Here is a 23,749-nt window from a genome sequence, read left to right as displayed (position 1 = left end):
TTTTCCCATATAATTGCTATCCTGGCCCCAAAGGGGAAAAATTTTTTTTTTTTTTAAAGATTTTATTTATTTATTTGACAGAGAGAGACACAGCGAGAGAGGGAACACAAGCAGGGGGAGTGGGAGAGGGAGAAGCAGGCTCCCCGCAGAGCAGGGAGTCCGATGCAGGGCTCGATCCCAGGACCCTGGGATCATGACCTGAGCCAAAGGCAGTCGCTCAACCGACTGAGCCACCCAGGCGCCCCCAAAGGGGAAAATGTGATCATGTCCCTCTAGAGTATGTTGCTATTCATTCTTACTAGCTCAGCCCTTGTCACACTGCTTGAAGCTGGAGCTAAGGGATGTTTGCAGCTCTTCTTTGACTTGTGCATTTGGTTGTCTCCCCTTGAATCACTTTATAATTCAGGTATTAATTCCCTCTCCCCTTTTCTCCCCTCCGTTCCTCTCCCTTCCTTTCCTCCTCTCAGCTATGAACACCTATAAAGCACCTACTACGTGCTGTGCATTGGGGCAGAGAGAGTCCTTGCTCTGGAGTATACGGAGGAGGAGCGGTCCATTCTCAATATGGTCTCATCCCGAGGGCTGCATTCCTACAATTACAACATCTAGACCGTGGCCTAGTTGGTAATCCAGAAACTCCTCATTTTGGGCATTTAACATTCAACATTGCTCACAGTGAACGCTGATAAAATTATGCCAAGGAGTTAAGTGAGTTAAATGACAGGCTCATGTCGTACCAAAGTGAAGAAGTGGACCCTCCAACTCCCTTTGCTGACTTTTATTCCAGTTGGAATTGATGTTCTACTTAAACTGTAATTTTCTCAAAAGACACTCATATGCTATCAGCTCCGTTTCCGGCTCTCTCTATGCCGCATTCCTGGAGAACATGCCATTGAGATAGAAGTAGGTAATTGCTTTTAGCTCAGGGCAGCCTATACTTTTGAAAATTTTTTTTCTGATATACTTCCGGATGTGGACTAGCTTTTGGTTTTCATGTTCTCCAGCCTTGTGTTTTCCATGCTGCACAAGGGTCTTCTGCTCTTCTGATCATATGGAGCAGACTCTCTCAACCTCAGTACTACTGACATTTTCAGACAAAAACTCTTGGTTGTGGGGTGCTGTCCTGTGCATTGTTAGGAAGCTTAGCAACATTCTTAGAATCTACTCACCACCCTACGCCATTGGCATCCAGTCCATATTTGACAACCCAAAGTATCTCCAGGGGGGCAAAACCGCCTCAGTTGAGTAGCGGTCATCTATAGTCTTCTTTCCAAAGCTACTCCACTGTGATGTATCATATATGATCTAATAAAGATACAACTTTGCATGTTGAGGTTCTAGCTCCCAACTAGCTGGTGGGTTCCTTGAGGGCAGGAATGGGGTCTTATACTGGGTTGGCCCTCCTGTGTCTAGTCAACGGCCTTCATGTGGAGCATGCATTCAAGGTAGGTGGAGTCAGCTGTTTGGTACTACATGGTAATGCTGTTACCCCATCTGTCCAAAAATGGGGAGCAATATCTACTACCTGTTTAAATAAATATACCTTCTGGAATTCTAGATAGTGTCTATCTAGAATATGATATTTAAACTTTCGGATGAGTTCATCTTGAGTGTAATTGCCATTCTAACTTTGTGTCTGAAGTCAAGTTCATCATAAAGCTGTTATCACACACATAGGAAAGTTAAAAAATTATTTTGCAATATCTTCTGTTGTGCAAAATCAAAGCAAATCTATTGGCCAACCGTGGAGGAAAAGGTGGACATTGGACAACTTGAGAAAACACGGCACCACAGGATTCATCCCCAATAGGAGATCAGCAGCTTCTGCATATTCTTATAAAAAGCCTTTTTGCCTTGGAAATCAGTAGAGTTAAAGGAGTCCCTTCAGGAACCCAAAAGGAAGTTCCTGCTGCCTGACTTACCTGGGGGTTAAAGTTGACGGTGATCTGCTTCGTCTCTGAGTCCCGTTTCAGGAGTGGCCGGGAAAGATTGTACTGTGACTTCTCTGACACTGTCTGGCACCAGTCCTCATAAAGTCTTGTCTCATACCTGCCAGAACCAGAAACAACAGCCACCTCTTACTCACCCTCCCGGCATCTGGCAATGCCCAACTGAAGACAGAGATATCTTAACATATATATAACCCAGATAGCTACGTATGTATATGTGCACATGTATCTCATGAACTGAAGATACTATTGGTAAAATACCTGAATCCATTTTTTTTAAAGACTTCTATTTACTTATTTGAGAGAGTGAGCGAGAGAGAGAGCACAAGCGGGGGGGTGGGGGGAGGAAGGGCAGAGGGAGAGGGAGAAGCAGACTCCCCACTGAGCAGGGAGCCTGACGCAGGACTCGATCCCAGGTCCCTGAGATCACAACCGGAGCCAAAGGCAGACGCTTCACCGACTGAGCCACCCAGGCACCCCTCTCTGAATCCATTCTTAACTTAAGAGTCAGTGGCTCCGCCAGGCATGTAAGCTCCTGCAGGTAACACCTCATTTCAAAAGGTGGCCCAGCTTAAATCAGAGGAGAGTAGAAAGAAAGGCTCTGTGCAATCTTTGCAGGGCATAAGGGGACTTGTGATTAGTCTCATTAAACATTGGAAGAAGTTATTGGCAAAGATTTGCTCTCACACTAATCTTCATGCAGCTGAAGACGTCCATCGCTTGGTTGTTACACACTGACTGAGCCCCTCCCACGTGCTGGGATTGAGGGGCAACATGATGAATAAACACCCCATGGTCAAGGCAGCTAATGCTGTGGAGCACAGGTAAACAGAAAATACAGAAGCACAATCCTGGAGAGATGGACAGGGCATTAGGCATCTAATGGCAGGGGTGAGTGTGTGATGAGAATACCAGGAAGGCTTCAAGGAAGAGGGGCCGTGGTGAGGCCTGCCTGAGTGTCAGAGGACGAGCAGAGGTAGGACAGTGAAAGGGAAATGAATCCTCTCAGCAGAGGTGAGAAAGGGTGGACTGGGATCCGGGAACGCCTGAGGCCAGAGGGGGCAAGGGCCAAGGCTGGAGAGGGAGGTGAAGGCCACAGGGACGGCTCTTCATGCGACACAGACAAGAGTCGGGGGGCGGGGGGAGACACTGAAAGGCCCCCCAGCCAGGGGATGTGCCAACATCATCGGACTGGGGATTTGCTAAGTGCACGGCCACGTGGGCGGCTGAAACTGTGCCCACAAAAGACTTACCTCGGCTTCAGAACAGGGACAACTAGGAGTCCATGTAAATTGTTGTTCTCGTGTTTTCTCCGAAAGGACCCAGGAACTATTTCTAAAGCTCATTTTCTCTTTCTGCAGCGCAGACTGTTGCATTCTGCTTAGCGAGCAGCTGCTGTGATTTTCCGTGACACCGATCTCAAGGTGCCACGAGGAGCGCCCGACTTCCTCTAGCTCTGTCAAGTTCACGCTCCCAACACAACTACCCTGGAAAGTGTCTGTTCCGAGCACGGAGCTGCCCTCCCCAGAGACCCTGTGTCGGTGACCCAGAAGCGCTCCACTCACAGACATCTTGGTTCCATCATAAGACACAGCACCCCCCCCGCCCCCAGGGGGAATCTGCACAAACCCAGAACCACAAAAGGCATCACAGGGTGGGGGGTGGGGGCTGCTATGCCATTTGCTGAACAATGCAATCCCAGAAGCTGCTTACTTTTCCAGCAGTGAGAGCGTATCTTCATATTTCTGGGTCATTCGCTTTCCTTCAGCAGAGTCCATGCAACTATCCCCACAAAAGAGAAGAAGAAATGGCATCCATTCAGAAGAAGTCAAAAGAATGATCTAAGTAACCAACTGGAGCCTATAAAGAACAGATTGATTAGCTTCCTGGGCTGGTTTCCAAAAGCCCCTCAATTAGCCCGCCGCCTTCCTTGGGAACATCACCCACTGGCCACTAGAGGGCACCTGCACTTCCTGAAATTCAGGCAGCCCCCCAGGTGACAGGGACGGTGGAACATGGCCACCCCCCACCCCTAGCCCAGCCAGTCACGCACGGGTAAGTGAAGTCCTTCCAAAATCTGAATAAAAGGGAAATTGAGACACGAGAGGAAAATTCTAGGTGCAGTTTTCTGTATTTAAGGGAAAAAAAACTATATAACATTATGCATTATAACATTGTAACAAAACTATATAACGTTAAACAATGTTTTATATATGTGTGTATACATATATAATAACACACCCACATGCATCTGTGTATTTCTCCTCTGAAATCCTTCTAGAACATGGGATGACAAACCCTTCGACTCATTACTCAGGGACGTGTCTAAACAAGGTTCCCCTCCCGCCTCTTACGCCCCCAAATGTGAGCACACCGATGCACATTCGTGCATGCATGCATGGACACACACACGGGCTTCCACGGGGATGCTGGGCGCCACGGAGGAACGGAAGCGGAGTCTGGCTGGAGGCACCGTTAGTTACCCACACCGCTACCTGGTTTTGATGCTCCTTTGCAACACAAAATGAAGAGACCAGCCTCTGGGGAAATGGGTGAAGTATATGCACTTTTCAGAACCTTCACATGAACTGTGTCAGAGGGTCTGTTTTTGTTTGTTCTGCTGGCAAAATGAAGTAGCTTATTGCGAAGAGTTTTAAAAAACCTATTTGGGTCTTTAAACCGACACAAGGTTTCTTCACCAGATCTCCTGAGCTTTCAGTGTAAACCCTCATGCCTGCACAGAAAGCACTGGATTTCCTGGAAGGCTTTTTTTTTTTTTTTTCCCCCTTCCAGTCGCTTAGTTCCCTTTCCTGGTGAATGAGCAGATGTGTCTGTCTAGGCAGCAAGGAGACGTGGAAAGGGCTTCGGACCAGGTGGGCCGGCTCCCCCGCCAGCCCTCCCCTCATGAGCTGTGGGATTTCTGCAAGCTCCCCAACCCCAGATCTCAGTTTTGTTTCTGGAGGAGAAGGCAACCAGAGGGGACAACGGTTTCCCACACTGGGGCCCGGGCCACGCGCCTGGAAGTTTGATAAATCACGGGAGTAAATTCACACTCCCCGTAGGTTCTACTTCCCTTCATGATGAGGAATGGAAAACATTCTTAGGAACCCATTTGTATATACAGTTGACCCTTGAACAGCACGGGGGTTAGGGACGCCAACCTCCATGCAGTCAAAGATCTGCACATAACTTGTGATTCCCTAAAAACCTAACTACTAATAGCTACTGTTGGCCGGAAGCCTTCCCAGTAACATAAAGAGCCAATGAACACATATTTCCCACGTTACGTGCATTATATACTGTATGCTTATAATAAAGGAGACTAGACAGAGGAAAATGTTAAGAAAATCATAAGGAAGAGAAAATACATTTACAGCACCGTAAAAACTCTGTCTAGGCAGCGTGCCCAGCAGCTCCCGGATCTGTCTCCTGCTTTGGCGGTGTGTGCAGGGGACAGACCTGGCGTCACCCCTTCTTCCAGCCTCCCACTCCCCTCCGACCTCTTTCCCAATCTCAAGCTTTGGAATCATCTTCTCAGCCATCCCCTGAGCTTGGCTCCTTCTTGCTGACCAACCACGAGCTTCCAGGTTCATCAGATTTACTCCACCGACGTGGAGGCCACCATTTGCTGCCTGGTCAGCCTACCCCTGCAGACCACCTACACCTCCCTCCCTCCAGGCTTCTACTTCAATGATGTGGCCCAAGATGTGAGGAGTAAAACCTACGATGCCGTGGAAGCTACCAAGGAGCTGGACAAGAACTCGAACCAGGTCCTTCCGGGTCCGCCGGCCCTGGGTTCTGCCTGCGCAGATCCCCACCTCTGTGAATCCCGGAGAACCACTTCCTAGATGAGCAGGTGAAACTTCTCAAGACGATGAGCACCTGCCGCACCTCCGCAGGCTGGCCGCCCCCAGGCTGGGCTGGGCAGGTGGCTCTTCCCCTTGGAAGGGCTCACTCTCAAGCACCCCGAGGACTTCCGGAGCCTGGTGGCCCTTGAGGGGCCCTTCTCGTGTCCCCTGGTGTCAGGGCTTCTGCCTGAATCTATCTTTCCCTGCATCCGCTAGGCAGGTTTTAAACACCCTGGAGCCCTCGCCCAACCCTGGACCAAATGGAAACAATAAAACTTTGTAGCAAAAAAAAAAAAAGAAAAGAAAAAATCTGGGCGTAAGTGAATCCATGCGCAGTTCAAAACGTGTCAAAACGTATTGTTCAAGAGTCAGGTGTATGTGATAGGGTACAGCACGAATATGAATTCATTTTTAAACAAACACGACTTCTCAGGCGAACTGTAGAAGACACTTCAGGGTGCCATTCAGATCCCTGCTCCAGGGCGGTTAAGAGTGCACTCTTAACCGCTCTTCCATCGCCATCGGCCACGATGTTGCCGGCTGATAAAGCGCAGCCACCTCTCTCCCCGGGAACAGCTACAGCCCCGCCCCTCGCCCAAAGTCATGCCCCTCCCCTGGGCCGGCCCACATCCACGGGCAGGTCTGAGAAGATGAGGGCTCAGCAGCACTCAGGGCCAAGGTTCCTGTGGCTGGGGACTCCTGGGAAGGGCTCTGGGCTGGGACTCCTGAGCCCCAGACTGTTCCAGTTCTTTCTGGGCTCTCCCTGGGGTAGGCCTGTCTGTTTCCCCTCAGTTTCTTCCTCTGCAAAACAAAGAGCTCAGCTAGCTCAGGCCCCATAAGATGTTGCAAATGGATTGCCTGCGGGGCCTACCTGACCCGCAGGCCTGTTTATCTGATCTGTGAGCAGTTTGGGGTAAGGGGGGGATACTTGCTAATTCTAAAGTTGGCCGCTTTACATCCACATCCCGATTTTCAGCTTCTCTCCGAGTCAGCAGATGGCTCATACTGAGTCTTGCTTTTCCACTGGGCGGCACCGGATGGGGCGGGGGTGACCCCCGTTGGACCCCCATCCTGGCTGTCTTGCGTCATCTTCGGGCCTCTGAAAGCATGCAGTCTTACCACCTGGGCCAGATCGTCCCTAAAGCCCTACCTGGTGCCAGAACACTGTGAGGCCAGAGTCTCCCCGCCAATCCCTCTGTTTCTGTTTTGTTTGCCCTTCGAGTACCCTCGACACGGTTCTTTAGCAGGAGGGGTTCAGAGAGAGACTGCCCTTCCTCGGAGCATCCTGAAAGCGATCCTGCAAGCAGTTCTGTCTCTCGCTTCTAGCAGCTGAGGCACCTCTCTACCTCGCTTGGCTTCCAGGCTCAGCTGAGCGGCAGGCCAACGGTTTCCAAACCTGGTCAACCTTCGGAATCGCAGCAGGGAGCTTGCTAAGGACGTGGATTCATAGACCCCCACCCTGCTTCGAGATTCGGATTCTGGGGTGGGAGGTGAGGCCTAGGAATCTGCATTTAACAGCCCAGGGTACACTAATAGGCAAAGTCCTTACACCACGCTTTAGGAAACTCAGGCTTCATTGTTTCCCCGCAACCTCAGTAGAGGGGAGACGCGGGGTCAGAGGAGATGTGTTGGTAGAGCTCCACAGAGCTTGAAAAGCCTGACTCATTTACTTCTAGAAACCAATCTCATGGTGCAAGAAGAGGCAGCCGGTCATCCTTTAAGCCTCAGTTGACACCAAGGGGCCCCCAATCAGTCCAGATGTATCCATCTCACTCCTGAATGTTTGCACCCCCTCACCCCAAAATTCATATGTTGAAATCCTAACCCCCAATGGGATGGCATTAGGAGGCGGAGCCTTTGAGGGGTGGTTAGGCCACGAGGGGGGAGCCCTCATGAAGGGACTAGCACCCAAGTAAGAAGAGGCTCCACAGAGGTCCCCCGCGCCTCCTGCCCTAGGAGGACACAATAAGAAGGCAGCCATCTGGGAGCCAGGGTGGCTCAGTCGTTAAGCGTCTGCCTTCGGCTCAGGTCATGATCTCAGGGTCCTGGGATCGAGCCCCGCATCGGGCTCCCTGCTCCGCGGGAAGCCTGCTTCTCCCTCTCCCACTCCCCCTGCTTGTGTTCCCTCTCTCGCTGTGTCCCTCTCTGTCAAATAAATAAAATCTTAAAAAAAAAAAAAAAAAGAAGGCAGCCCTCTGTGAGCCGGGGTGGGCCCTCGCTGGACACCACATCTGCCGGCACCGTGACCTTGGACCTTCCCAGCCTCCAGAGCTGTGAGAAATGTTTCTGGTGTTTGTAGACCACCCGGTCTATGGTATTCTGTGTAACAGCCCAAATGGACTGAGATGCTGGTCTATTGCTGAGTATGCAAAGAAATGAAGATGAATTTTCATGCCTGAGCTGAGTTGCGTTTCTCCAACACTCAAAATTCCAGAGCAGGAGCTGAAGCCTAACCGAGCCCGCCTTTCAGGAACCAGTTACTCACGGATGGGTGATGCGCTTGAAGTTGGCGAAGGGCCCCTGGATGCGCTGCCTCAGCTCCTGCGCCCAGCGGAGACCCCCAGCCACAGTGGGCATGTTCTTGTGCACCGAGGAGAACCCTGGGGACACGGCACAGGCGGAATGAGTGAGGCCCTGGCCCCCAGCCCCCACTCTGCCCAGGAACACCTCCCCCCAGTTACCCCGCGTTTTGCATCCTGTGCCTTTGCGTGCTAACGTCACCCTGGGCTCACACTGAGGTGGGGGAGCTCCTGGGAGATCGCCGTGCAAGCTCCGGTACGGAAGAGTGACCTTGGGGAGAACACTAAATGCAATCAGAGGACGGGGGTTCCCAGCCCAGCTCTGCCGCTCGCTGGCCTTCTGGCTCCACACCAGTGATTTTCCACCTGGCAGTATCAGCCACACCTGGGGGGCTCTTTAAAACTACTGATGCTTGGACCTGGCCTTCGCCTTTCAGATTTAATTGATCTGGGTGGGGCCCGGTCCTCTGTATTTTCAAAAGCTCTGGAGAGGAATTCAATTTTACATTCAGGGTTGAAAACCCTGCCTTCAACAGGCAACTTAATATCGTTGGGCCTCTGTTTTTTTCACCTATAAAATGGAAAAATATCTTCCCTGCTTAATTTCCACGGTTTCTATGAGAATTCACTAAGTTTATGAGACGGGCCACGTGGATTGACCAGAGTTAGCAGAGTCTGGATAGCCTTTAGTCTGTGCAGTGGGCTTCTTTGCTCATAATTAGCTGTCATGATTGAAGAATTAGATTTTTTTTTTTTTTTTAAATCTCAGTTGGAAGATTTGGTGAGAATCAGTCACTGCTTCTAACTAGCGACTGGAGCTGAATAGTGGTCTCTTCCTTTATTTTGCCACAGACCCCACCACTCCCTGATGTCTTATACTCAACCCAGATCTATACAATCCCTTTCAGCCTGGCCTCCACGGTCGGCAAAATTCTACAATGACACTAACGACCCTCACCCTTGCATAATCCTCTTCTCATTACTGTGTTGGGAAACTGGCTACAATGAGAAAGCACTCCTGTGATGATGTTACATTAGAGAGCAAAAGGGAAGTGATCCCAGGTGGGCCTGACTTAATAAGGTGAGTCCTCTAAAAGGAGAGCGTCTTCTCTGGTTGCTAGCAGGAGAAGTCAGGGATTGGAAGCATGAGAAGGAGTCAGGGTACCACTACCGGCTTAAGGATGGAGGTGGCCACATAGGCTGGCCACACGGCAAGGAAGGAGACTGGCTTCCAGTCACTAAGTGCCCCTGCCCCCCAGGAATTGCAGACCTCAGGCCGACAGTCACAAGGAACTGGATTCTCCCAACAAAAGGAACTGGAAACTGGATTTTCCCCCCAAATCCTCCTGATGAGAGCTTGGCCTGGTTGACACTTTGATTTCAGCCCTGCGGCACTCTGGGTAGAGAAAAAGGCACATCAAGCTGGGCTCTGACCTACAGAACTGTGAGCCAAAAGATGGGTGTTGTTTTCTTTAAGCCACAAACATCACAATAATTTGTTGGGCAGCAGTTGAAAACTAGTAAGGCCTCGGAAGGCATGTGAGCTTTCAGATTCTGTATCGAACCAGAAGAAGGCATGACAATGACCCCACATGAAGCTGAGGTCAATAGATTTTCTGGGAATGACCTCCTACCTGGAATTAGTTCTTAATGACCTCGCTAGGAAACCTGCTTATCCACATAGTGGTCCTGCTACTCTCTTGCTTAAAAACCTTGGAAAAGTTCCTGGTGCCTGAATAATGAATTCCAGATTCCTAAATCTAGCCCCAAACTCCATGGCTCACCTAACCTCCCTCCATACACCTTGTTCGGCTATAGGCAGGTCCGACCAGTCACCTTCCACATCCTCTGCTTCATCCTCTGCTTCAGAGGCCTTCGCCACTTCTCCTTGGCCATCCATCCCCCAACCTTGCAGGGCTTGGCTCAAGGCCATCTACTCCACACGTGCTCCCTCAGATCTCCCAGCCACAAGCCATCTTACGCCATTACGGTTCTTTATGATGCAAGTTGAACACTACTTCTCTGTGTTCTTGTTAATATCGTTCATACTGATGTGTTCCTTTCAGGATTAATTCGTTTATCCCTTACCCTGGACTGCCTCTGCCTACAGTGCCCACAAATGTGTCCTGCACCTAACAAGGACTCAAGAAATGTTTGTAGAGCTGAACTGGACTTGTGTTTGACTTCCAATCAGATAAGACAGGGCACCTAAGAATTGCCATAAAAATGGAGAAATCACACCTCGGCATGGTGCCGCCCTTTGTCGAGCTCCTGCTGGTTCCTCTCTCCAGAAGCATGGCTGCTATGGCCTTGGAAGGGATCAGAAACTTTTCTTGGGCATGTAAAACTCTACCGTGGAACTGAAGTATGTCTGAGATGAAGCAGCGTTGGCAACACTGACCAAGGGTCAACTCCTACATCATGCTAAGGTCTCATCCAGAGGCAAGCAAGACCTCACTGCTCTGGGTTGGCTGCCAATCTCAGCCCCAGACACAGGGAAATGCACAGTTCAGTGAATTCTACAATTACCCAAGATGGTCTGAAATTCTGAGCAAGAAGGTTGCTCTTTCTTTTCTTGGAGAATATCATGGATCTCTCGTGCCCATTTCACAGATATAAAAGGAGCGAGTTGCACCCTTTCTGGTAACACAACTACCCCCATCCAAATCTGCAGGCAACAGACCTACCAAGTTCTGCCTCCTCCTGGACACGCTGACTGTATATCGCCCTCACTGTATCCAGGTCTTTGATGAACATTTGGATGAGCAGCAAGTATTTTTCAGATGCATCTTGTGCTACCAGCGGTCTTTCCAGGAGTTTCCCTGCTATATCCAGCAGCTGCAGAGGACACACAGAAGAAGAAAAAGTCACAGATTCACCCTTTCTAAGGTTACGCACATCCTGTGTCCTGGCTTTTCTTTCATATGTCCACCAATAGAAGAGGATCAAAAATTGTTATTGTGAGTCTATCAATAATTATGAATAGGTGGATATTCATAGTGTGCCCCCTCTCCTTTACTTTTTTTTTAAGATTTTATTTATTTGGGCGCCTGGGTGGCTCAGATGGTTGAGCGTCTGCCTTCGGCTCAGGTCATGATTCCAGGGTCCTGGGATCGAGTCCCGCATCGGGCTCCCTGCTCCTTGGGAGCCTGCTTCTCCCTCTGCCTCTCTCTCTGTCTCTCATGAATAAATAAATAAAATCTTTAAAAAAAAAAAAAGATTTTATTTATTTGACAGAGAGAGTGCGTGCCCAAGTTGGGGGAGGGGCAGAGAGAGAGGGAGAAGCAGGGAGCCCAACGCGGAGCTTAATGCCAGGACCCTGAGATCATGACCTGAGCCAAAGTCAGATGCTTAACTGACTGAACCACCTAGACACCCCTCTCTCCCTCTCTCCTTTGCTTCTAAAGGGGAAGGAGTCCTGTCCACTAAATTACCTGTCAAACCCTGATGTGTTGAAAGAATCTGAGTAAAGGGCCAAAAAAGAGAAAACTAAAGATGTCAGAGAGGTGAAGTTCTCCATAAAAAAAGACCTAAAACAGAGGTGGAGGGTGAAGAAGCTAGGTGGGCTGGGTATTGGGGAGAATGTGGAAGGCTAAAATTTGAGGGTGGGAGCAAGAACTAATTCTGGAACTAACTTCTGGAATGAGTTCAAATGCTTGGAGAGGAATCCTACTAGTGTTCCCATATTATTTAGGGAGCCACACTATTTATAAAAGGTTGTGTGTATCTATACTCAATGGCTAACGAAGCCTGGCACGCTGGGTTACCTGGTATCCTAGGATAGCGCGGACTCACCCATCTGAGGTTTGAGCTTCTTCTGTGATTGTCCCACTGGTCACTGAAGCTACCTGAGGACATTTCCAGTGACTGGAAACTTATCCACTTCTCAAGAAAGTCCATTCCACCTTTTATTTATTTATTTATTTATTTATTTACTTACTTACTTACTTACTTAAAGATTTTATTTATTTATTTGACAGAGAGAGATACAGCGAGAGAGGGAACACAAGCAGGGGGAGTGGGAGAGGGAGAAGCAGGCTTCCCATCGAGCAGGGAGCCTGATGCGGGGCTCGATCCCAGGACCCCGGGATCACAACCTGAGCCGAAGGCAGACGCTTAACGACTGAGCCACCCAGGCGCCCCATTCCACCTTTTAAATAGCCAAAATCTGCTTCCTGGTAAATGCCACTGACCAATCCTGGTTGTAATCCTTAAGCCTTTACAGAGTAAGTTCTTTTGTAGTTTACAGAAGGTCAATCATGTGCTACAAAAGTGTCATGTCTCATGACATGTCTCACTCAGAATACTCACTATGCAGCCATTTGTCTACTCATCATCCTAAGCCGCCTCCCTATTCTTCTTCCATATTATTCCTGCCCTGCAATAAAGGCCAAGGGTACAGTCTTCTTATTCTGGTTGCTAGTAGCTGACTCCTATAACCAGTTACTCGGGGTTTGCTCCAGCTTGAATCAACCTGGCAGCACTGCTTAAACAGCAGGGTGCAACAGAACCATGGATTCAGGGTGGCGACCATAGCAGATGTCTCCACTTTTAATGGCCACCCTACTGATAAGGCCCAAAGAGAGCATTCCAGAATAAACCCTTTAAAAAAAAAGTTTATTTATTTAAGTAATCTCTACACCCAACATGGGGCTCAAACCCATGACCCCGAGATCAAGAGTCGCATGCTCCTTCCGTGAGAAAGAGAGACCAAAAGTAACAAAGACTAGAAAGGAACAGAGACGATATACAGGAATAGTGACGTTATAGGTAATAAAATGGCACTAAATTCATACCTTTCAATAATTACTCTGAGTGTAAGTGGCCTACAATTCTCTAATCAAAAGACACAGGGTATCAGAATGGATAAAAAACAAGACCCATTGATATGTTGCTTATAAGAGGCTCCTTTTAGACCCAAAGACACCTCTAGATTGAAAGTAGGGGGGTGCAGAACCACTTATCATGCTGATGGACATCGAAAGAAAGCCGGAGTAACCATACTTATATCAGACAAATTAGATTTTAAACCAAAGACTGTAATAAGAGATGAAGAAGGACACTATATCATAATAAATGGGTCTATCCAACAAGAAGATCTAACAATTGTAAATATTTATGCCCCTAACTTGGGAGCAGCCAAATATATAAGTCAATTAATAACAAACTTAAAGAAACTCATTGATGATAATACAATAATAGTAGGGAACCTTAACAACCTCCTCACAGCAATGGACAGATCATCTATACAGAAGATCAACATGGAAACCAGGGCTTTGAATGACACATTGGGCCATATAGACTTCACAGATACATTCAGAGCATTTCATCCTAAAGCAGCAGACCACACATTCTTTTCGAGTGCATATGGAACATTCTCCAGAATAGATCACATACTGGGTCACAAATTGGGACTCAACGATACAAAAATATTGAGATCATACCATGCATATTTTCAGACCACAACACTATGAAACTTGAAGTCAACCACAAGAAAAAATTTGGAAGGACCATAAATACATGGAGGTTAAAGACCATCCTACTAAAGAATGAATGGGTCAACCAGCAAATTAAAGAATTTAAAAAATACATGGGAGCAAATGAAAATGAAAACACAACAGTCCAAAACCTCTGGGATGCAGCAAAGGCTGTCCTAAGAGGGAAGTACTCTGCAATACAGGCCTTCCCCAAGAAGCAAAACGTCTCAAATATACAACCTAATCCTACACCTAAAGGAGCTGGAAAAAGAACAGCAAATAAAGCCTAAGTCCAGCAGGAGAAGGGAAAATAATAAAGATTAGAGCAGAAATCAATTTTATAGAAATGAAAAGAACAGTAGAACAGATCAACGGAACTAGGAGCTGGTTCTTTGAAAAAATTAACAAAATTGATAAACCCCAAGCCAGACGTATGAAAAAGAAAAGAGAAAGGACCCAAATAAATAAAATCATGAATGAAAGAGGAGAGATCACACCAACACTGCAGAAATATAAACAATTATAAGAGAATATTATGAGCAATTATATGCCAACAAATTAGGCAGTCTGGAAGAAATGGATAAATTCCTAGAAACATATAAACTACCAAAACTGAAACAGGAAGAAATAGAAAATCTAAACAGACCCATATCAGCAAAGAAATTGAATCAGTAATCAAAAATCTCCCAAACAAACAGGAGTCCAGGGCCAGATGGCTTCCTAGGGGAATTCTACCAAACATTTAAATATTTAATACCTATTCTTCTGAAACTGTTCCCAAAAATATAAATGGAAGGAAAACTTCCAAATTCATTCTACGAAGCCAGCATTACCTTGATTCTAAAACCAAAGACCTCACTAAAAAGGAGAGTTACAGACTAATATCCCTGATGAATATGGATGCCAAAATTCTCAACAAGATACTAGTTAATCAGATCCATCAGTACATTAAAAGAATTATTCACCACGACTAAGTGGGATTTATTCCTGGGCTGCAAGGGTGGTTCAACATCTGCAAGTCAATCAACATGATACACCACATTAATAAAAGAAAGGACAAGAACCCTATGATTCTCTCAATAGATTCAGAAAAAGCATTTGGCAAAATAGAGCATCCTTTCTTGATCAAAACCCTCAACAAAGTAGGGACAGAGGGAACATACCTCAACATCATGAAGGCCATATAAAAAAGACCCACCATGAATATCATTCTCAATGGAGAAAAACTGAGAGCTTTTCCCCTAAGGTCAGGAACATGACAGAGATGTCCACTCTCACCACTGCTGTTCAACATAGTACTAGAAGTCCTAGCCTCAGCAATCAGACAGACAACAGAAAGAAATAAAAGACGTCCTGGGCACCTGGGTGGCTCAGTTGGTTAAGCGACTGCCTTCGGCTCAGGTCATGATCCTGGAGTCCCTGGATCGAGTCCCGCAATGGGCTCCCTGCTCGGCAGGGAGTCTGCTTCTCCCTCTGACCCTCCCCCCTCTTATGTGCTCTCTCTCTCATTCTCTCTCTCAAATAAATAAATAAAATCTTTAAAAAATAAAAAAATAAAAAAATAAAAGACGCCCTAATAGGCAAAGAAGTAGTCAAATTTTCATTCTTCAGGGACGATATGATACTCTATGTAGAAAACCCGAAAGACTCCACCAAAAAAATTGCTAGAACTGATAGAGGAATTCAGCAAAGTTGCAGGATATAAAATCAATGCACAGAAGTCTGCTGCATTTCTATATACCAACAATGAAGCATCAGAAAGAGAAATCAAGGAATCGATCCCATTTACAATTGCACCAAAACCATAAGATAGCTAGGAATAAATCTAACCAAAGAAGTAAAAGATCTGTACTCTGAAAACTATAGAACACTTATGAAAGAAATTGAGGAAGACACAAAGAAATGGAAAAACATTCCATGCTCACAGATTGGAAGAACAAATATTGTTAAAATGTCTGTTCTACCCAAAGCCATCTACACACTCAATGCAATCCCTATCAAAATAACACCAGCATTTTTCACAGAGCTGGAACAAACAATTTTAAAATTTGCATGGAACCAGAAAAGACCCTGAATAGCCAAAGGAATGTTGAAAAAGAAAACCAAAGCTGGAGGCATCACAATTCCAGGGTTCAAGCTCTATTACAAAGCTGTAATCATCAAGACAGTATGGTTCTAGCACAAAAAACAGACAGATAGATCAATGGAACAGAGTAGAGAACCCAGAAATGGACCCTCAATTCTATGGTCAACTAATCTTTGACAAGGCAGGAAAGAATAGCCAATGGAAAAAAGTGTCTCTTCAACAAGTGGTGGGAAAATTGGACAGCCACATGCAGAAGAATAAAATTGGACCACTTGCTTACACCATACACAAAAATAAACTCAAAATGGATGAAAGACCTAAATGTGAGACAGGAATTCATTAAAATCCTAGAGGAGAACCTAGCAACCTCTTTGACTTCAGCCATAGCAACTTCTTGCTAGACATGTCTCCAAAGGCAAGGGAAACAAAAGCAAAAATGAACTATTGGGACTTCATCAAGATAAAAAGCATCTGCACAACAGAGGAAACAATCAACAAAACTAAAAGGCAACCTACAGAATGGGAGAAGATATTTGCAAATGTCCTATCAGACAAAGGACTAGCATCCAAAATCTATAAAGAACTCACCAAACACAACACCCCAAAACCAAAAAATCCAGTCAAGAAATGGGCAGAAGACAGGAACCGACATTTCTCCAAAGAAGACATACAAATGGACAACAGACACGTGAACAAATACTCAACATCACTTGGCATCAGCAAAATGCAAATCAAAACCACAATGAGATACCACCTCACACCTGTCAGAAGGGCCAAAATTAACAAGTCAAGAAGCAACCGATGTTGGTGAGGATGAGGAGAAAGGGGGACCCTCCTACACTGCTGGTGGGAATGCAAGATGGTGCAGCCGCTCTGGAAAACAGTATGGAGGTTCCTCAAAAAGTTGAAGATAGAGCTACCCTATGACCCAGCAATTGCACTACTCGGTATTTATCCAAAGGATATGAACATAGTGATCCAAAGGGGCACCTGCACTCCAATCTTTATAGCAGCAGTGTCCATGATAGCCAAACTGTGGAAAGAGCCGAGATGTCCACTGACAGATGAATGGATAAGAAGATATGGTACACACACACACACACACACACACACACACACACACACATACACACTGGAATATTATTCAGCCATCAAAAAGATGAAATCTTACCACTTGCCATGACATGGATAGAACTAGAGGGTATTATGCTAAGTGAAATAAGTCAGTCATAGAAAGACAAACACCATATGATTTCACTCATATGCCGAATTTAAGAAACAAAACAGATGAACAAAGGGGAAGGGAAGGAAGAATAAAGTAAGATAAAAACAGAGAGGGAGGGAAAATAAGAGACTCTTAACTACAGGAAACAAACTGAGGGTTGCTGGAGGGGAGAGGGGTGGAGGGATGGGGTAACTGGGTGATCGGCGTTAAGGAGGGCACATGGTGTAATGCGCACTGGGTGTTATATGCAACTGATGAATCACTAAGTTCTACCCCTGAAACGAATAATACACTATATGTTAACTAACTTGAAATTAACTGAAATTAAAGTAAAAAAAAAAAAAAAAAAAGAGTTGCATGCTCTTCTGACTAAGCCAGCTAGGCACCTCCAGGATAACTCTTTTGAAAAGCATTTTTACATCGCTCTGTTTCTAGACAAGCATTAATAATCAACCTGAGAAGCCCAATTCTGCTCAGTCTTTTTCCCTAGCTAGTTCACCCATAATACCTCTCTACTGCACTGACAGGAATAATTGCTCTCTGTAAGGAACAAAACAGTGGGAAGAGGATCCTTGCCCTCCTTTGCTGAGGGTGGGGGGGCGAATGGAGCACAGCAGCACCCCCCACCCTACTGAACAAACCTTGAAGGCGTGCTCCAAATCAGGGGCATCATCGAAGGCTTGACTGAAGATAGCCCCCAGTCTTCGGTCAAGATCTTCTACTCTTCGGTTAAATTCACACACGTCATTTTCGAATTCCTGGAGAGACGTCACGTGGACGGAAGACAAACACGATTTCCTCAGGGCCACTTCCACTATGCTCTTTACTACACCCTGTGTCCTTGAATCGGCTATGCCAAGGATTTACCGTAATTTTCTAAACTTCACCTTGGCATCGCTTAGTTTTTGCTCATGTAGACAATTACCCTATTCATGCAGTATTGTTTTCCTAGACACTAGGCAAAAGGGTAAAGTGAGTCAGATGGGAGGCTGGCACTGTGTCGCTCCCTCTTAGAGCCCCTCCCCTCTCCTACCTCCCGAAGCCCCAAGGCCAGCTCATGCCACCCCAAAGTCCACCCTGGCAGTAACAGCGCTAGCAATGAGGCTAGTCTATCATTACCACCTACACTCCTTCCTCCCCCAACTCAAAATCCTGGGGGTTTTTTTGAGTGTAAACAAACTAATCTGGCCATTAGAAGAAAAGCAAGCCAATTAAACGAATACCCATGATTTCTTCGAAGTACACTTTAATTGGTTAGAGACAGCAGCTAGCCATTGTTCCTTCGGTTGCCAAATTTAGCAAATAAAGTTATAAGACACCCAGTTCAATTTAAATTTCAGATCAACGATGAATATATACATATATTTTGAGTGTAAGCACGTTCAATTATTGTCTTTTATTGGGCAGCCCAAAGTGTGTTCTCTTTCTTAGAACGTACCAATTTCCCGAGAAATTTGGTTAACTCAAATCTCTAATCCGAGCAATCATTAGCTGTTATTATTGCGTTACAACACTGATGCATAGTCTTACAAAAAGACAAAGAAAAATAGAAAAGCATAGCATTTTTCTCCGTCCCAAACCCAACCACGCTAACCTTTTAGTACATGTCCCTGTGTGTGGGATTTAGTGTGTTGTTATTTTATCATTTGGTAGGAAACACACGGTATATAACTTGCTTTGTTACCTGCCCCCGCCCTTTTTTTTCCCCCTGCTTCAGACTCATGGAATTTTTAGAAAGTGATATCTTCTGGGTTTGGCCAACTAACCCCCCACTGTCTGAAGGTGCTCAGAGCAGATTTCTGCTCAATTCCTTTCTCCTCGTCCCCTCATATACTCTTGCAATTCCTTCTCCCATAATTCAGCCACTCCTTTCTCAGCATTCCATTCCCTGTCTCTGCACTGACTTTTGCTGCTTTTTTTCCTGCTGCAGGCTTGGACCCACAAGTCTCAGATGTCCTCGGCTATAGGTGACATGTGGACTCCTGTGTCCTTGATCCTGGACACAGCAACTCTGGCTCTTTCCTCCCCTTGAGGACTCCCTCGGGAACCAGGGCCAAAGGAAATACACAGGGAAAATGCAAGTAAACACCCAGACCTTCCCGCCCGGAGGCATCTGAGAAAGAGAAAAAAGCTTACAAGTTAGCCTTTCCAAGCCTCACCATGCTCTGGGGGTCCAAGCAGTCACAGGAGGACTCTGAGAAGACCCTGTACATCTCTTGAAATCCGTCGTACATTTGCTGGACCTGCTGACTCAGGGCATTCCCTCTGATGCCACTAAATTCAAGCTTTCCCAGTTGGTGGAAATCCAGGGCTGTCTTCAGGAGATCCTGCAGGGATAGTTCACAAAATAGTTAAAATGGTAACAACAGGGGAACCTGGGTGGCTCAGTTGGTGAAGTGTCTGCCTTCGGCTCAGGTCATGATCCCAGGGTCCTGGGATCAAGTCCCGCATCAGGCTCCCTGCTCAGCGGGAAGCCTGCTTCTCCCTCTCCCTTCACCCCTCCCCCTTCTTGTACTCTCTCTGTTTCTCTTTCAAATAAATAAAATGCTTAAAAATAAAATAATAACAACAGTAGCAGCAGCAGATAACACTCACATTAGTATCGGGAAGGACTAGAAGTCACGGGGGGTGGTGGTTGCTTAGGAAAATATGAAGGCTGATTAGTATTGGGACCTTATTATCAGATTGGGTTGGTATAAATAACTCTTGGTGAAACTCACTAACAAAGCAAAGAAAAAGTACACATAAATAAAATTGACACAAACCAAAAAAAAAATAAAATTTATGCCTCAGCCTCTTTCCGTGTTCTCGAATAAATAATAAAATTTAACAACATTATTTGTGTGATGGGTAGCTTTACTTCCGATTTTTAAAAAAATCCATTTCAAAGGGAGCGTGTCGTCTAGTTCTGGAAGAAGAGCTATCTTAGGGCACACTGATGGAAAGCGGATCCTCCAATAGTCTCTAGCACAAGCCAAAGAGGGAGACACCACCACTCCCGCCGAGAAAAGTCAAGTGCAGGGTGCTCTTGCAGCCACGGGCCCCGTGTGGCCGGCTGGATGATAGGGGCAATTACGTGCCATCTCTGTGATGGGCTTCTTCATCTGTACGAGGGTAATAATAGTGGGAGTGAAGTCAGTCAGTGCTGGCTTAGGCTTTAGGCCAGTGCCTGGCACACACTTAATACGCAGTAAGTGTGTATTACTGTCACTGTGGTCATTGACAGGGCAGTGTCCCCGCCGTGCTCAGAATTAAGTGACAGGTGGACAGCCCAGAGCCTCAAGGAGGAACCCCTCCCAAGCCCCCAGGAGCCTCTTTGTCCGACAGGAGCCTCCAGAACACGCTGGATTTTATTTATGACAGATTGTATTTATCTCTCACGAATACCTGTCTGAAATCAAAGAACCTGCCGACCAAGACTCTCTCCGTTACAACTTCCAGTGTAGGTGGACACGTCTTCGACAGGAGAGAGGAAGACAATAATGCCCTTAGGGTAGTTTTGGCACACATTTGGCGCGGACCCCTGTGAGGGGGTCTTCTACCCTGAGGGAATCTGAAGGGCAGGTAGAGGGAACACTATGTTACAGGGCAGAAAACCAGCGGGTCCTGGTTCCACTCCAGGAAATCCCTGCTGCCAAGGGCCCCCACTGCAGGTAGACCAGTCAGCCCTAGTGAAGGCCTGCCCAACTCCCTTCTCTCTCGCTGGGACACCAAGTCCCACCATAGCAACACAGGTACCAGGAGGTGCTAAGATGGGGCTGACTTGACCACGTTGCCAGGAGGGCACCTTGAAGCCTGGGCAGCCCATCTAACACCCTTTGTGGTCGCCTATGCTCAGGCATGTTTGTCAGCAAGCAGCTCTCCACCAAGCAGGCGGGGAGGAGAGAAGAGGAGAGAACCAGCCAGGGGGAAGGAAGACACACGCCCGGACCAGGGGCTCTTGCCTCTGATGGTGGGAAATGGGGCAGTCTTTATTTAAAAACACGGTTCAACTTTACATACAGGGAGAGAAACAGAAATGAATTTGATTTAAATGAAATTGACTTAAATAGGGCGCCTGGGTGGCTCAGTTGGTTAAGTGACTGCCTTCGGCTCAGGTCATGATCCTGGAGTCCCGGGATCGAGTCCCGCATCAGGCTCCCTGCTCAGCAGGGAGTCTGCTTCTCCCTCTGCCCTCTTCCCTCTCGTGCTCTCTGTCTCTCATTCTCTCTCTCAAATAAATAAATAAAATCTTTAAAAAAAAAATTGACTTAAATAGTAAATCAAATCATTCAAAAAGTACTTAGTTGTAATCAGTGTGATAGGAGAAAGGTATTTGTGCTATGGAATGTCACCTGGGTACTTATATTTCCTAATTCCGTGGAATTTCATTTTCCAATTTTTAGGAAAATACTCTCTAACCACGTTAAAAGACAGATGCATCTTGATAGGTTTGATGACATCGGAAAACTAGATGGTATTTCGTTGCACTATTTTAGTCTCAAGGATACTTGAAGCATGGTCTTGGGCCTCAGAAATACCACGGTATCTTCAGCCCCTGGGAGTCCTAGACGCCAAAGAAACATTTGTTGAATGAAAAACTATATGATCTGTAAACTCGCACTTAGCTACAGCACCTCCAGGAGAAGGCAACAGGTCGACAGAGAACCTAGGAACCAGGGACTCCAGAGCAATTGGAGAAAATAAGAAAAATTAGACAAGAGAAGAACATTACATAGCCTGGTGGGACTGTGCTGTTAAGTGTTTGAAGGGCCTCGGTCAAGTGCAAGGCAGAACCTAGCATGGTCCTACTCGGAGGGCAGAAATAAGGCAAATGAGGGAAGAGGAAAAAAAGTGGATTTGGCCTCAACTTGCAGGTTGCATCTGTAACATGTCTTGTACTTGACCATGTTGACCTATCCGAAATGGCAATTTCATGTGGTTCCACTTAATAAAACAGAACCATCTCATGGCTAGAAATGCCCGACTATAGAACGGAGCACTAAGAGAGGTAGTGAGCTCTCCACCACGGCAGGGATTTTAGGAGAAGTGACTTCAGAGGCATTGTAGAGAAGATTCCTGAATCAGGCGGGAAGTTGTCTCCCAACTGTGGAAACAGATGCATCATAATGATGGTTGACTACAACTTTGATTCTTAACATATTTGAACATCAGTTCTCTCCGTTGTTTATTTAGAAGTCCTCACAAGACGATAGGCAATTCAAGCCAATATGAGGCTTAACTGACACTTAAAAATATCTGAGGATCAAGGGCCCAAAGTCCTTGGGTCCACCCAGCCCTGCTTGGGCCCTATTCTTTGGAACGGCTGAGCAACCTTTAATAGGGGTGATGGGGGGGAGGGTTCCATTTGTGCTGTGGCCCCGTGAGGCGTGGAGTCGAAAGCCGGGATAATGACCAGCCCCACAAACACAAGCCGGGTCTCGAAGGAGAGGTCACGCCACCCATCTTAAAAGAAATGTCTTCAGAATTCATTAAGGGAGAGCACAAAGCAGGCATTCACAGATGAAAATCTCGAAAGGTCGCTGGGTGAAAGACTGTTTTCTTTACCTTTCGACAGAGGCCGACCTTATGCAGCTAATGGTCTCCTATGTGGCCACATGCTCCGGCCAGGCTGAAAGGGCAGCCGCCCCAATTAGGCTCGGAATGAAGGAGGCAGCAGAACAGCTGCAGATGGTGGAAGGAGCCGAGAAACTCAGTGCATATTAGGTCAGCTGATTACCTCTCTCTTTGCTAATCACCTCGCATAAAGCCTCAGCAGGAAATCATTTTGTCTCCAAGTGAATCACAGCTTTACAGCAATTTGATAATGAAAGAAATGAGGGTTGTCTCCAAGCTGCTTAGGACATTGTTTGTAGGGAAGAGGCTGCAGGCAGAAACAGAAACAGGGCGTCTGCAGGCTCTCCATGACTGGGGCACAAAAATGAACCCCGTGCGGGGGTGGGGGTGGGGTGGGGTGTGTGTGTGTGTGTGTGTCTCTCTCTCTCTCTCTCTTTCTCTCTCTCTCTCTCTCTCAGCACCAAACTGGGAGGCCGAGTGAGGGAGGGAATCAAGAGGCAGTGGAACCCCTCTTTTCCCCTTTGAATTTTGACTGTTCCAATTGCAAAGATTTTATATACTTTGGGGATTTCCTTAGGAAGTCATAAAGTCCAAGAACTAAGGACCTTTCATGGACGGGGGGTAGGTTATAATTTGACCCAAATGGTTTATTTAGAAAAAAAGAGGTAGGGATCAGGTGGTAGAAACTGGGTACAAAAAGGCATAATCGAGTATATGAGGGCAAAAGAAAAGCCCAAAATCAGTTTGAAACCCTCTCAACGCAGGGAGGGCAGCAGGACACAGGGATAGGGACCTTCGGAGCTCCCTGGGAGATTCACAACTTTGCTGGAAAGATACTATGCCCCTGGCTGCAAACGCCAGCCAAATCCCCTGGGCTGTGTGACCACGGGCAAGTGAATTTACGAGTCACACTTGGTGAGGCCACGGATGCCTAGCTCTGGCTGAATGTCGGCTGCCTGCCAGAGCAGGGGATAGGCTCCTGAAACACGTTGGTGCTCGATTTTCCTATTCTTCCTTTCCCTCCCTGAGGGTTGGCTCTATCAGAGATCAGCTGTATCCTGGTTGGGGACGGGAGGGAGGAGGGGGAGG

The 23,749-nt window shown here is 46.8% G+C and overlaps 1 protein-coding gene across 1 annotated transcript in view; it reads right to left on the bottom strand.

Moving 5' to 3' along the window:
- The window catches only part of DNAH9 (dynein axonemal heavy chain 9), a 357,089-nt gene that overhangs the window by 313,205 nt on the left and 20,135 nt on the right, over positions 1-23,749 (bottom strand). The window contains 6 exon segments of the mRNA XM_021694498.1: positions 1,923-2,049; positions 3,663-3,731; positions 8,283-8,397; positions 11,004-11,154; positions 17,746-17,862; positions 19,264-19,431. Coding sequence (XP_021550173.1) covers positions 1,923-2,049; positions 3,663-3,731; positions 8,283-8,397; positions 11,004-11,154; positions 17,746-17,862; positions 19,264-19,431 — 747 coding nt within the window.

The sequence above is a fragment of the Neomonachus schauinslandi genome, chromosome 15 (genome assembly GCF_002201575.2).
Source record: "Neomonachus schauinslandi chromosome 15, ASM220157v2, whole genome shotgun sequence".
NCBI lineage: Eukaryota > Metazoa > Chordata > Mammalia > Carnivora > Phocidae > Neomonachus > Neomonachus schauinslandi.
This window is presented reverse-complemented; position numbering and strand designations above follow the sequence as displayed.